This window comes from Thermobia domestica, chromosome 3, assembly GCF_964235325.1.
Source record: "Thermobia domestica chromosome 3, izTheDome1.hap1.1, whole genome shotgun sequence".
NCBI lineage: Eukaryota > Metazoa > Arthropoda > Insecta > Zygentoma > Lepismatidae > Thermobia > Thermobia domestica.
This window is the reverse complement of record NC_137456.1, coordinates 280,671,460-280,686,412: the sequence shown is the minus strand read 5'-3', so window position 1 is coordinate 280,686,412 and position 14,953 is coordinate 280,671,460. Positions and strand designations below refer to the sequence as shown.

General features: G+C 33.6%; 2 protein-coding genes across 6 annotated transcripts in view; both read right to left on the bottom strand.

Annotated features, from left to right (window-relative positions):
* Positions 1-486: 486 nt before the first annotated feature.
* On the bottom strand, positions 487-2,295 carry LOC145682238 (general transcription factor II-I repeat domain-containing protein 2A-like). The gene has a single exon (XM_081753821.1). The coding sequence runs from the start codon at positions 2,293-2,295 to the stop codon at positions 487-489; it is 1,809 nt and encodes a 602-aa protein (XP_081609947.1).
* Positions 2,296-8,458: 6,163 nt separating this feature from the next.
* The window catches only part of LOC145681091 (ankyrin repeat domain-containing protein 10-like), a 180,072-nt gene continuing 173,577 nt past the window's right edge, over positions 8,459-14,953 (bottom strand). For 2 of the 5 annotated variants that reach the window (XM_081752473.1, XM_081752466.1), the window contains one exon: positions 8,459-13,057. In XM_081752473.1, the coding sequence (XP_081608599.1) occupies positions 12,810-13,057 (248 nt within the window). In that variant the 3' untranslated portion in view covers positions 8,459-12,809. The remainder of the gene's footprint in view (positions 13,058-14,953) is intronic. The other 3 variants (XM_081752470.1, XM_081752468.1, XR_014130725.1) reach the window with 2 other exon arrangements.

Below are 14,953 nucleotides of genomic sequence, written 5' to 3'. Positions count from 1 at the left end.
TCGTGTTCGATATGCATAATACCTGCTTGAGTTCTGCCGTAAATTGCCACTGGATGCTAATGTAGGCAAAGAAACAGAGATGAGGAACAATTCGAAAATCAGATTATTTCAGTAGATTTTATTCGAAAATATATTATTCAATTAGAAATCATCCAAATAGTCTATACTTATTAGATTTCCGTAGCTTCAAAATATAAACATTGTAATAGCTTTTATAACTTACCACAGAAATCCGAGATCGTAGACAAAGGTCCCAAAAGAAAAACACTTGTTGCACATTCCCAAAGGTTCGAAAAATGCAATCACATTTGCCGAAGCGTACTCAAGTATCTTAACGCCACAAGAGACAAATGTCTGACAGTAGTAAATCAAAATTCAAACCAACAGAACACATAAAACGCACAAAGAGGCCGAATGTGTATAAAGTTAGAAACACAGAAAAAAGAAAATACACTATAAACACTAGTTATTGACAAGTGTTTTACTTCAAGCCTTGTTCTCTGAGGCAGATGTACCGCACAATTTCTTCGTAAGTGTCTCTATACGAGGTGATATTGTTTGCACACAGCTTAGACGTAACAAACATTCCAGGTGATGGTTGGACAATGAACTTCTCTGGTTTGATTTCGTCAGTCGCATCTTTGAAAATAATTGCTCACACACATACGTCGAACCAAACATTGACATAATATTGGCAGCATTTCTATGCAGTCGCGGAAATGGACATCGAGGGAAATTCCTATAGAACTCTTGTAAATTGTTTTTCTGATGGAATTTCTCTTTAACTTTCCTGTCGCACACTAACTCTATAAGTTCCAACTGATCATCAGAAGGAGCGTCTGTAATGTTTGTAGAGAATGGAGTGGCAAATACTCTGAAGCTCATCTCCAAACATTTTATGTCCTGAAATCTGGTTTCAAACTCGTCCTTAAGGCTAAGCAGCAAACTGCGGTAATGAGTCAAGTCAAGTAGTTTACCGGATTCTTGTAAGGTGCCTAAGCTGGGAAAGTGAACCAAAATCTTCTTTTCAAATTGCTGCGCCCAAAGGGATAGCTTCATTTTGAACGCTTCGACGCGATCGCACATATTTGTAATTAGCAGATGTTGACCCTGCAATGAGAGGTTAAGAGCATTGAGATGAGTAGTTATGTCTGCCAAAAACGCAAGATTGCATCTCCATTGGTCGTCTTTCAGTTCTGGCACGGAATGATCATTCATACCGAAAAACATATCAATGTCGTTTAGTAACTGAAAGAACTGGTTTAACAAGTTCCCACGGCTCAGCCAGCGCACCTCAGTATAATAAGGTATGTCTCCGTATGCACTGTTTAGGTCTTCGGGGAAGGATTTAAATTGGCGATGTCGCAGTCCATGTTTTCTGAGGTAGCTGGTGGTACGAACTACAACATCCATGACATCGTTCATCGTTACACTCTTTGCACACAACTGTTCCTGATGCAACATACAATGAATTCCCCTGATATCATGCGACACCCCAAGCTCTTGCAGTTTTTGTTTTAGTCGCGCCACGAACCCTGCTTCCTTCCCAACCATAGCAGGTGCCCCATCGGTCGCTACAGAGACCAGTGCATTCCACACAAGGCCTGTATTTTCGACACTTTCTTCAACACACGCAAGAATGTCAGCGCCCGTTGTGGTGCCCTTCATAGGTACTATGTGCAACAGTTCCTCTCGAATCTGCAGTTCACTATGTACACCACGAATAAAGATAGCAACCTGCGCTGTATCTGTAACATCCGTACTTTCGTCGAGCGCCAGGGAAAATGCAATAAACGTTTTCGAAAGCTCCGATAGCTGGCTCAAAACACCATCTGCAAGATGTTCTATGCGTCGCGTAATAGTCTGTCGGGAAAGTGGAACCGATTCGAACTGCTGTATTCGAGATGGACAAAAGTCTTCTGCTGATATTACTATACACTCCTTTATTAGGTCTCCGTCTGTAAAAGGGACCAACAATCTCGCAATATGCAACGCAATTTTGTAACTCACCCGCACAGAGGCTTCACACGTTCTCTCCTTGCCTTCCTTTTCCGATGCGACCTTACTCTCTTTCAACTTCTTCAATTCTTCTTTGCGAAAATGTCCTTCAAGTTCCCCGTATTGCTCCACGTGATAAATATTGTAGTGACGTTGAAGGTTGAACTTTTTAAATCCGTGTAATGTTTTAAAGCACACTAAACATTTGGCTACACCGTCATCTTCGACAAAGAAATAATCTTCCTCCCACTGCGTGTTGAACTTAAGTGTAGGTGTAGGGCAGCGTCGTTTCGCCATCTTACTGCTTTCAACTCTTTACAACGACTGTACTCGATACTGGTCTCTATAAGCAGATGTAAATAGTGGGAGTTAGTGGCTAGATAACTACCGTACTGGAAGCACGGATGATAGTAGGCAGAGCATAAGTGGCACTAGTCGCTGTCTGCTATACACTAGTAAAGCTGTTTCGTCATATACTTAATCTTTACTTTTGTTACTACAACTACTACTACTACTACCACTATTACTACTACTACTACTACTACTAATAATAATAATAATAATAATAATAATAATTAGTAGTAGTAGTAGTATTCGGACCAAAGAGGGATGAAAATGGGGATTGGAGGAAATTCATAACGAGAAATTGCATAGTTTATACCGCTCACCTAACATTGTTAGGGTCATTAAATGTAGAAGGTTCAGGAGGGCAGGCCATGTAGCCAGAAACGCTTTCATAATTTTAACTGAAAACCTAATTGGAAGAAGACCACTAGGAAGACCTAGGCGTAGATGGGAAGGTAATATTAAGATGGATCTTGCAGAAATAAGAGTACAGAGTAGAAACTGGATCCAGTTGGCTAAGGACAGAAGTTAGTGGAAATATTTTGTAAACATTGAACCTTCGGGTTCCATAGGCCATAGAGTTAGTTAGTTAGTTAGTTATTATTATCTAAAAGAAATGTTCAAATGTTGTTGAGAGACAACTACACAGTAGAACTGAGTTCCGACCAAACACTAATTTTCCGGAAGGAAATTCCAGTGCAGTCCAGCCCACTTTAAGCGTTATCCGTGCAACCCACGTTTCATGTTCAAGACATTGGGAATAATTGTTCGTATCAATCAGTTGGAACGTTTCCTTCCGAGTTTACGCTGTTACAGTAGGTCTACAACATTGTGACTTTCAAAATCAGTCAATAACTATCGAAGAAAGACAAGCGTGTAGCTTCAGTCGTTGATATGATTTAACATTCTTTTTCACTTTTAACAAGCCACCGGCAAGCAACCAGCCAGGGACAATATATTTTTCCTTATTAAAAAGACACTCCTTGTTAAAAAAAAAACACTAATGGGTCACTAATGGTCTTAAAAATGGAAAATCTCTTTGGCTCTCTTAATATTTTGTTTGATTCTTTGCGATCAAAGTAACTTTAAAAGTGGAGTAAGAAATACTATTCTTCCTATTGATAGTGTAATAGTGGCTTCTAACCTCCACAACCAACCCCTTGCTAAGCCTATTCGTACACACATACATGCATAAGCTAATTTTCTGGAGATAATACTTAGATAATTACAAACAAGTGCTACAGTATTTTTTTTCGTATCAACAGATTATCTCTTTTCCTAAAAAGCGAAACAAGATAATATAACAAACCCACATGGGCAAACTAGAAAATTTTTATAAATGTAAGCGATGGTTTGGTTCCACCACATCCTTTAACAAAAGGAAAGAAAAAAGAAGAAAAGGAACGAACATAGTTTATCATTTGATTGCTTTCACAAGTTTGTGTTGTCTATAGTTAACGGTTACCAAATTGTAAAAAACACTTTACACTAAATGGCAATCAGTTACCATACATACTTTTTTTTTATTTGGTAACCTAGTGATTACCGCCAAGGTTGACAACACTTCCGCTCCTCTAAGGACGAAACCCGAAGATGTACGAAGTACGAACAATGGTATTTGCACGTAGAATGCTCGTGAGCGTTCACGAGGAGAGTTTCCACTATCTGCTCGCCGTGGCCAGGTCTGACTTATACTAAAGGTTCCTTACCGCAAGATTTACATCTTAAATCTTTATAACATACGATTCCGATTCATTATGAACTAGTATGAATCGTTAGAATCACTATGATTCGTTAAAAATCACTGGGGGGAGCGGGCTATACTCAATCCACCATTTTTTTTTAGAAATTTAGATATTGATAGTTTGTACACCAATATTTATGATTTTTTTAAAATGAAAGAACAAGATTTGTGGGGAATGTTTATAATGTGTGTAATTTTACGTCTAGTGGTATCTGTTGAAACTTCCCAAGCACTAACTCATGACTAGACATTGAAAAATATGAAACAGGTACATTTCAGATTATTGATTGTAGTGAATAGATGATTGATAAAATTTCACACACGTAGATTAATCAGGTTCGATCTCTGCTTCAGTACTATGTCCTCCTCTTAATGTTTCGTCGCAACTACTCCCGACTTCGGAAAGCGGAGTAGTTTTGATTTGACTCGAGCTGGGGTCATGGACTCTCTTGTATGTGGTGAAATTATAAGAATGTGTACCTATGAATTTACTTTTTTCATCACATTTTTCAATGCACGAACTTACACGATGACTTCAGTGCTTGCCAACGATTATAAAGAAGGAATTACATTGCATTTTTTTTACAGATAAATAATTTATTAATTAACTAGCAGCGTTCACCCCGCTTCGCTGCGGTCACCCTGGAACGCAATAAACTTTGTTACTTAGATAATTTTTACTTTTTCGCTTTCAAGTGATATGATAAAAACCATAGAAGATTGGAGTAAATGTTAACATTATATCGCCTGTCCTTTATGTTAACCCGCCGAGTGACACGGTCATGTGGGTTGCATATAAATACGTTTAGTTTTAGCTATGATGAGCTAACAAAGGATTTGTACGTTATGGACACTTGAATGGTCAATTATCTCAAGACACTGGTAACTGAAAATTAAAGTGATATGATAAAAACCATCTAGGGTCCAAATCTTAATAACCCCCCAAAAATGAAAGAAATTGGTTCAGCCGTATTAGCGTGATGAGCTAACAAAGGATTTGTACGTTCTCTTTTATATATTAACTAGCAGCGTTCACCCCGCTTCGCTGCGGTCACCCCGGAACGCAATAAACTTTGTTACTTAGATAATTTTTACTTTTTCGCTTTCAAGTGATATGATAAAAACCATAGAAGATTGCAGTAAATGTTAACATTATATCGCCTGTCATTTATGTTAACCCGCCCCGCTTCGCTGCGGTCACCCCGGAAGTTTTCGCTTTCAAGTGATATGATAAAAACCATAGAAGATTGCAGTAAATGTTAACATTATATCGCCTGTCATTTATGTTAACCCGCCGAGTGACACGGTCATGCGGGTTGCATATAAATACGTTTATTTTTACCTATGATGAATAACTAACAAAGGATTTGTACGTTATGGACACTTGAATGGTCAATTATCTCAAGACACTGGTAATTAAAAATTAAAGTGATATGATAAAAACCATCTAGGGTCCAAATCCTAATAACCCCCCAAAAATAAAAGACATTGGTTCAGCCGTATTAGCGTGATGAGGTAACAAAGGATTTTGTACGTTCTCTTTTATATATATAGATTAATCACAATTGAATTTTGAAATATTAAACATTTTAAAACTTTTTGAAAGTCATTTGAAGAGTAATGAACTAAAAATACTATCACATACAAACATTTAATAATTAAGTTATTAGCGTCCGTGATAATATGTAACTATCTAACGTACTGTCACTAGGGGAAATTTATAACCTAAGTTACATGGTATTACAGAATATACCAAACAATATCACCCTGTTGATATTTGCATCAAGCAAAACTTCATAGCTTTTTATATATTAGTTTAGAATTTATAGGAGCATTTTGAGATAATTGGCCCACCTAACATATAGGAGAAATATTCCTGCAATAAGTCTCCTTGTTTTTCTGTCCAATGAATGATGATTTAATTATCTTAATTTCATCATAAAACAGGTAGATCTTTTCGCTGACATATGTGCAGTAAAGGCATATTGGTTTGAGGAAATAACAGCTACAAGAAAGCGTGCCCGACATTAATAACAGATGGTACTGTGTTGGAATCCTGGATAGAAACGGAGGTGCGACATAAATGGGGGTGGAACATGTCCAGAAATTCACACATGACTCATATGTTTATGGTCTCCAGGTCTTGCCAGTGCACAAAGCGGTGGTACATGTAGTCTACAGTTGAGCATGAAAATGTTCTTGATGATGGCTTAGGACAGTGAACAACATCCAGTAGTGCAGAGAACATTACAAGGGTTAATAAACTTACTCAAGCGAACAGAAGGTTGTAGTAAATAAAATTACCAAAGAGCTTAGCATTGGGAATGTATGAACACTGCAATTACTCAGGATGTTCCGCATTCTCGAAAAGTTTCCGCTCGATGGGTACCTCATCAGTTGGCTCCTGATCACAAGTTAACGAAGATGACCGTTTCCCAAGGTAATCAAGCAAATAAATGTTGGCAAACGGTTGATTTTTAGAAGAATCACAATTTTTCAACGGTTGCTATGACGTTGATCTCCACTTTGCCGCAGTAGTTTTCAATCTATTTTCACAGGAAAAGCAACCAAATTGGTAACTTAGTTTTCAATATAATACCAAAAGTAAACGTTGGTCATACGGTGAATACTGTTTGGTTAAATTCAATGAAATTAGCCATCGTAAATTGTATTTGAATTAAAAGCGAAAATTCGTTGATTGAAATCAACGGGTTTGACTACCATAAAATATTTGTCGCAAAGTTTACGCACGGAAAATCAACTCAACCACAAAGCAACGTTGGACTGACCATTTTGGTTAGTTGGGCTAGTACAGATTCTATTGCGTTACGAGCGGGAGAGAAACAGGTTCCTTAGTCAAACTGTCAACGGAGATGAATTTTGACTATTACATTCACAAAGAAGTACCATATCACAGCATTCAGATGTTTCACTCAACAACATGTATAATTTGTTCTTCGTATTTTTTTTATTTCCTCCAGATAAGTACTTTCAGCTTCATTCATTTTCTCTCATCCCACCTGCTGGAGACCACATTGGAAGACTGCAAAACTTTGTAACATGTATTTATTTTCTATCAGTTGCAAACAAATAGTTGCCAATATTAAAGGCTCAATCCTATTCAAATCTGGAACATATTAAAATTCCTACTTTATATTTTAGAGGCATGTGAGAAAACTAATATACAGTTTAAAGGTAATTTTCATCAAAGTGAGTCCTAAATGCGTTTATTAATATATTTCAGATTCCCTAGTTTAGATGACGAAATGTCAATCGGTGTTAAATTACTGTTATAGTGAGTTACGTAACAAGGCATTAATGGAAATTTTGAAACGATTCCTTCGTAGGTCGTAATACTAAACAATTCTGAATACACGACGTAAATCAGTTTATCAGATATTTTCGCTTTCAGTAAAAGTTTAACCTCTTGTATTGTTTCTATAGTATCTGGATACTAGCAAGTTTCAGTTTTGTATATTGTTAAAATAAAAGGGTATAATAGAAATTATTTTGAGTCCTATTTTTAATTCGAAGGCAAATTTATGAATTAAACGACTATAATTTATTGTGAAAATTATTTCATAGTGATGCAATAAAAACATATTTAGATGAAAGTATGACTATACTACCCCATTACCATACTAACCAATTTTGATTTTATACAGACCTCACTTAAAGCCAGCGAGAATTGGAAATTTTTTAAATATACGTAGAACCTCTCGCTCGTATTATGGAATATAAAATGTGTGCGGTGATTTGTATACGGGTTCATGTATCAAATTTGAAATTTTGCAGGATAATTTTTCTATTTAGTTTTTGTATTATTTTCCATATAATTTAGGTTGTTTATGGTCTTTAAATATTTATCTAAATTACTACTAATATAATCTCTAACATATGTCAAGAAAACAAACCGTATAACAATATATTCTCTCATTTAATTCAAATTTCTTACATGAATCCTTATCAAAATGAATTCTTTATATAGCATATTATTCCATTAATGAATGCAATAAATTTGTTTCTACTGTATTTGAGATTAAAAAAAATACGTATCAACTTGTAAACATCTTGAATTTTGAAATATTTATTTTTACAATGAACTAAAGGGAAGTGACACGCATGTGAGAAAGCATAAATTTTGAATTTAAATAAAATCCCAATGAATTTAAATAAAATTGTCAAGTTTCAAGAAGGAAATTATAGTTAATATCATTGATAACATTTCTTTCAATAGTAAGAAAGAAAACAACTATAATGTTCTAATTTGTCGTAATATATGTAACTCTGGTACTGAATTTCTAAAGAGGAACATATAAGGTTGATTTTTATAGCTCAAATATCCACGTGATTTTTTTATTAAAAAAGAAATTTAAGAAATGTCAAAACTTTATTTCTTACAAGAACATTAGCATAAGAAGCAGGTCATAAAACAACTTTTATTCTTTTATAGTTCAGTTCGCAAAAGTAAACTACACAATATTCAATTCGTGTAAAACTTTGAAAGAAATTGGTAACTCTGGAACTACAATTACTTTTGCTAATATTGTATAACATAGCTTGTTATTTAAGACTAAATTTCACACGCAAAAAAACATTTTTACATAGAATTTTCTGATATATATATAATATACTGTACATTTAAAAACAAAATTATTAACATCAACCAAACATACTCTCGTAAGAACAATACCAATAAACTTGGGATATTGTTTAAAAATAAATGTTAAATTCTTATTTTCGTATAGCATTATAAGCAAAACATTCCTAATTTAAGTACATACAAGAGAATATTCAATAATATACCATTAACTGCACATTTTGTAGTTCGAAAAGAAAGATTATACGGTAGTTATATTGCCACTTCATTTATCCTTGTTGGTTAGCTAAACAGTTTATTAAACGATGGTATGGAAACTTTTTTGGAAACTGGTATGGAAACAGTTCTGATATATTTTAGAAATGTATCAAATATAAGCATTGAAAATTTTGAGTAATCATTATAAATGTACAATACAATTTTGAACTATAACCCAATAATCATTTCTATAATTCGTGTCAACTATGTCAGAAATGAGCTAAACTTTTCACCTTATGAAATCAACAGACATTTGTTTATGTTAAATTGAAAACAAATTGACAAAAAAGTGACGTGATTGTAACCCAAGCTAGCGAAACGACAGTCAGGATAAGTATTCATTAATTAATACAGACGGCATTTAATTCATAATAGTTTAGTTTTAAAAATTATCTGAAAAATACAAAAATGCTATTAACTGTTACATAATTGTTATTCTTCAGAAACAATATTTCTTTGGTAGATAGTAGTGTCTGCAGTATAATGCGAACAGATACTGAAAATCGTATCGAATTGTCGATTATTTCGATTGTTTCATTGACTGGCAAAAATATTAAAATATGAATATGTAATATTATCGGACTGTCGATATTAAGTCACAGACTTGTTGTAACAGTAAGAGTATTAATACAGTTGTAACTATACAAATGTATTGATCAGCCTCGAAAATATTCTTTAATAGGCTATTAACATTGTATTAGAAACAATTACATTTTTATCCCTTCAATGTTATATGTCAGTCAGTAGAGCGGATTATGATTAAAATAACTAGATATGTACTTTTCATATGTATTACATTTTCGATACAAATTTTGAGAAGACTTCAAGATAAATTATAAAAAAAAAAAAGTTTTCCAGAGCTTAAGGCGCCAACACATTAAAGTATGGAGAAATGAAGTTTTCATTATGTCGTAAACTAGGTAGTTTTAAAACATATGAGATTAATACCTTTATAAAAGCAGCAGTCATGTAAGTGCTATAAGAAAGAAAAAGCGAATCTTTGCTGAAATAGTCGAACACAAAAACTGAAATTTAGAGAATCGTTCTTTGCTAAGTATGAAAGAAATTATAATGTTCCTACGATTTTTAAAATGGTACCATTTTATGCTTTAAACATACTGATCGTGTACTATCAAATAATTCATTACAGAGCATTTTATTCACATCAGTACAATAGGTTGATGCGTCAAATCACTTGTTAACCCATGTTCAAATCGAACTACTGACAATAATAATAATAAAAACTGAACATTATAATCCAGAGAAAGGTGCTTTCGGTAAATAGAAATAATGAAAGAACACTCTAGAAGAATGTTTACAGGAAAATGACACAAAGAACTTAATAGAGGAAATGTAAAAATCTGAAAAGAAAATACAGCAAAAATTAGAAACTAAGATAAGAAGATTATATATAACTACAGAGGGAAGTCCACGGTTCAATCTGTGATATAAGCCAAGTGGTAAATTGCTTCAATTCCTGTAATAGTAGTGCAAATATTGGTATTGTATTTATCTTTGCACAGGAGAATGCAACACTTTAGAAGAGAGAATGAAAAATACATTGAAATTGGCATACGAGATTATTACTGAATTCATGATTTAAAACTCCTTCTGAGAAAGTTTAGGTTTAATTATCTGGTTGTGAAACAAGAAATTAACGAAATATGCACAAGTATAGATGAAGCGAAATAAGAAACAAAGATAAAATACATGAAATATTTTAAATTTCTTCATATCATTACCACTTACGCACCGACTTACAAACTAAACGAACTGTTTCTTTTAAATTTAACAAGGATACAAGATATTAAATGCACTCAATTTAATTAATAAATCAGTCACAGTTTACACATTTATACTTTTATTATTGGCAGTTAATGTAAAGTTTCACAAATTCTTCAGTCACTCTTGAGACCACCATTCATGATCAAACACACAAATACTGATACAAATCATAAATGCACCACCATTACACAAATGGGAAACTTTCTTTTAAACACTCAGAATAATAATAGTTACACCTACATAAAAATCCCAATGCCATCCTCAGAGACAACAGGCATTTGAGATTATGTAACGATGTTCTACAGATTCAGACAGTAAATGTTTTTGACTTGTAAAATGTACTACATATAATATATGACAGTTCTGTATTTCATTACAAGTCTATTGTTTTAACAAATTTATAAGGGTGTTTACTACTTGCAACAAACGCAATGAAATTAATGTTACTTCAAGGAGAAAATATGAAAACTAGATTGTAAATGAAAATTACAATCAACAAAACTTAATTTTAGAGAACTAAGAAATTATCCATGTTAAGTACTGATAGAGGTTGTTTTGGATTTTCCCCAGTGTCATTAGTTTATTTGGATATAAATCTTCGAAATACTGGAAATCACGAATTAAGGATCATTGCTGAGAAATGGTTATCCCATGAATGTTATTCTCGGTTCATATGAATTTAAAATATTCAAGAAATTAAACTAACGAACGATCTCACAACAATCCAGTGTCCAAAATTTAGGATATGGATAAAGAAACAAAAAAACTTAATTAAGGATTATAGGTAAGAAAATCAACATAAAGTCAATTATCTTCTGTGTAAGAAAAACTTAACATAAATTCATTTTCGATCTGCTCGTTAGCACCATTTCCAAATTGTGAATGGTTTAAAACAAAAATCTTTTAATTACATTTTCTCAACTTCTCAAACTGAACATTGTCTTAACTTCGACATTATATGTGTATTCCCTGTCTTACTAGATACTTTTATTTCACAAATTAGTCTACATTCCGATTAACGTAAATAGCTTGAGTACTGTAGACTAAAAAAATCTTCCAATATTCCCCAACATACTTGGGCATAAAATGAACGCAAAACTGACACTACATAATCATTTTTCACATAAGCGCAAAAATATGCAAGTACTTGTTAAACTAATATAAACTAATAGCCAACATTCATGAAACTACTAAAAACTGTAACTTAAAACACTCAAATTTACTTTCTTTATTAACCAAATATAAGAACTTTTATTGATTAAATTTAAAAGAAATCACGGCCTATTAGTATGATGACTATCTTCAAGAATAACTATACAGTATATTGTTAGTAAGATGGTGTCAAAATGGATTACTTGATCCTAACATTTTCAAAATAATGAAAAACCAAATAACATTAAAATATGAAAACGTATCTGCATAGTACTTCAAAGTACTATGAAACAAAATAAATAATCGTTTTTGAGATTTTGTGGATATTGTTTGTTGCTAAGATTATTGCTCGTCAATTTTGATTCTTACAAGGGATTAGCAAATTTATTTCTGACGAACAATATCTCTACAATATGAATATTTTTATACATAATAAATAATCAGCACCTACAACATTATATATTTGAATTTTATTGTTTGGAAAAACTGACACCTTCTTGAATATTTTAACGATCAACACAAACAGTATTCTGCATCAGCAGCCAAGTATTAAGATGATTATGTGTATATATACACAGATGTATTATTATTAGATTATCTATCACACTGTTATTACTACGTACATAATTCTATGAAAAAGGAAGTTGGTTTTAATATGTATTTCTAAATTAGACCATGAGATTCCTTTCATCTCCACAGTACGAAGACAAAAATCACACTCCAGTGATAAGATAACTTATTCAATTAAGTTATTAATTCTATCATACAACAAGACGAGTCTGTTAATTCGATAATAAGTTCCTTTGCAAATATACAGTCAATGAAAATTAAACATCACTCACAGCAGCAACTCCTCTTGTCGCTACATTTATCGAAATATCGATTAAAATAACACGAAGCAATGTGACGAGAACACAAAATAAATGTTTATGATCCATGATATGATGAAAGAAGCGTATGCATAAACATAGAATCATAACCTTGTTCCATGGTAACTGAAGTGCGATGTTCTTCAACAGATGTGCACATTCGATCAGGTTCCTTCCTGTTGTCAGCTATCTGTTGGATGAAGCATGTTGTGGAGAGTTGGAACACAGGCTGTTGTGAAGGAAGTGGTGAATGGAATCCGTTCTGGAAAAGTTTTCCTGAACACTCGTTGGATAACATGTGCGGTTCTGAAAAAAAAAAAAAATACAGTAAAATAAAGTCATGAACTAAAAGGATAATAAGGAAGTTCGAATCAAAATTCTTAACTTCAAGCATAGGGAAGTTTAGAACTAGAAATCTCATGTCGAAAATACATCAAATTGTGAAGAAATCTACTTAAAGAAGCAAACGTTTGAATTACAGTGCGTTCCACCATTGGATGAAGATACTAATAAGATCATTTTTACTTTTTTTTTCTTCATTTGGTCTACCTCATGTCCCCCAGGCATAGATCATAGATCTGATTTTCTGATATTAAGGAGAAAGTAATTTTGAACTCCATTTCACTTTCGCTTGACGTTCAATTATGTTGGGCGCACTTACGAACAGACCTGCAATAACTTACTTGACACAGATTCTTTTGATTCACAATAGTTCAACAAAACTGATCTTATAGAAAAAAAATAAGTATAACAATATTAGTTGGCAAAGATATTAATTTAATTCAAATAAATTTTAATATAAAAGGGTTACTAATTTAGCGACTTGGGCAATCCATGATATACACGGTGGAATTTCTGGCGTAGTTCTGGTTGTTATGTATAGAAATACATGTCGCAGCATGTTTTCGGGTAAGAGCAATGCTGGAACGAAAAGCCTCAAGCGGCGACTCCTCACGCTCAAGTTAACTTGAAATAATTGAGCTGTTATTGGAGCATTTTCATGCGACTCTTCTTTAACGATTCTAGAAATTGTTTAAATAAAGCACAGTTATTGAAGCGTTTGCTGATAGAGTTGCCTATGAGACAACAGAGACTACAGTCTCGAAAAAGTGATGTCTCTCGACATTATTTGAAATTGAACTTCCAAATTCTCAACACGAACGCTTCTTTATATCATGGTTTGCCAAAATTTGGCGCGGCAAGTTATCTACTTGAAAGTTGAATCGAGGGCTGATTGGCCTACTAAGCCCTGACTATGTAATTTGACTGAGCTATTTCTGAGACAAAAAAGTACATGATCATCTTTCCTTCACGACAAAACTGTTCTTTTTGGATCACACATATAGTCTATGTTCGACTTTTCCTTTTAGATGCATATTCGAATCCCATTATCCTACACCAATCCCTATGGACGACACACCGTATTATTGGAAGTAGGCCGTACAACTGATGACAAAAAGACACTGTGAACTTTGACATTTCATTGCATCTGGCAATAGTGCTTCAATAGGTTTCCGAAGTGCAAAAATCACTTGCCTTGTGGAAATTAAATCACTGAAAAAAAAAAAAAAAGAGAGAGAGAGAGAGAGAGAGAGAGAGACGGGACTAAGCCATGAAGGAAAGTTGTACATCGCACATTTTTCTCACATGATTCAAGCCCCGATAAGCGGCTCATGATACATTTAGTTTTTTCATAGCATTAACACACACATATTTTTTGTATTTAATTAAAATGGCGAAACCCTTAGTACTCCATCTTCAACGTTCAAAAACAAATGAAAAATGTAACAATTCATGTAACATCTGGCTACAATATGGGCTTAGAAATTAATATGTATGTAAAGTTACGTTACTGTATTTTTATCATAAAAATGAAGGTTCAGCTCAAGACTGTGTAATGCCAATCTCGAGTTTCTTGACAGTATTACAGATACAACACTTAATAAAAATCTTCCTATGAACACACTGAAAATCAGCTATCAGCTTAGAAAATGTGTGAAAAGCTGATATACAAATGCGATTAATTTTTTAAAACATTTAATTTCCCTTTACAACAGCAAAATACAGTAATACAGACATGTATCAATTTAATGAAGGATGTTAATTCTGGTTTCGCAACCGCAGCGCCAGACTGTTGGTTGTGATGTGTTAGGACAAACCCCGTGCTATGTGAGAAGCAGTAGAACGGCAGTGTGTGCGAGG

Bases quoted from the DNA above. Each gene is read 5' to 3' on its own strand.
- LOC145682238 (XM_081753821.1), bottom strand. From the start codon at position 2,295: ATGGCGAAACGACGCTGCCCTACACCTACACTTAAGTTCAACACGCAG.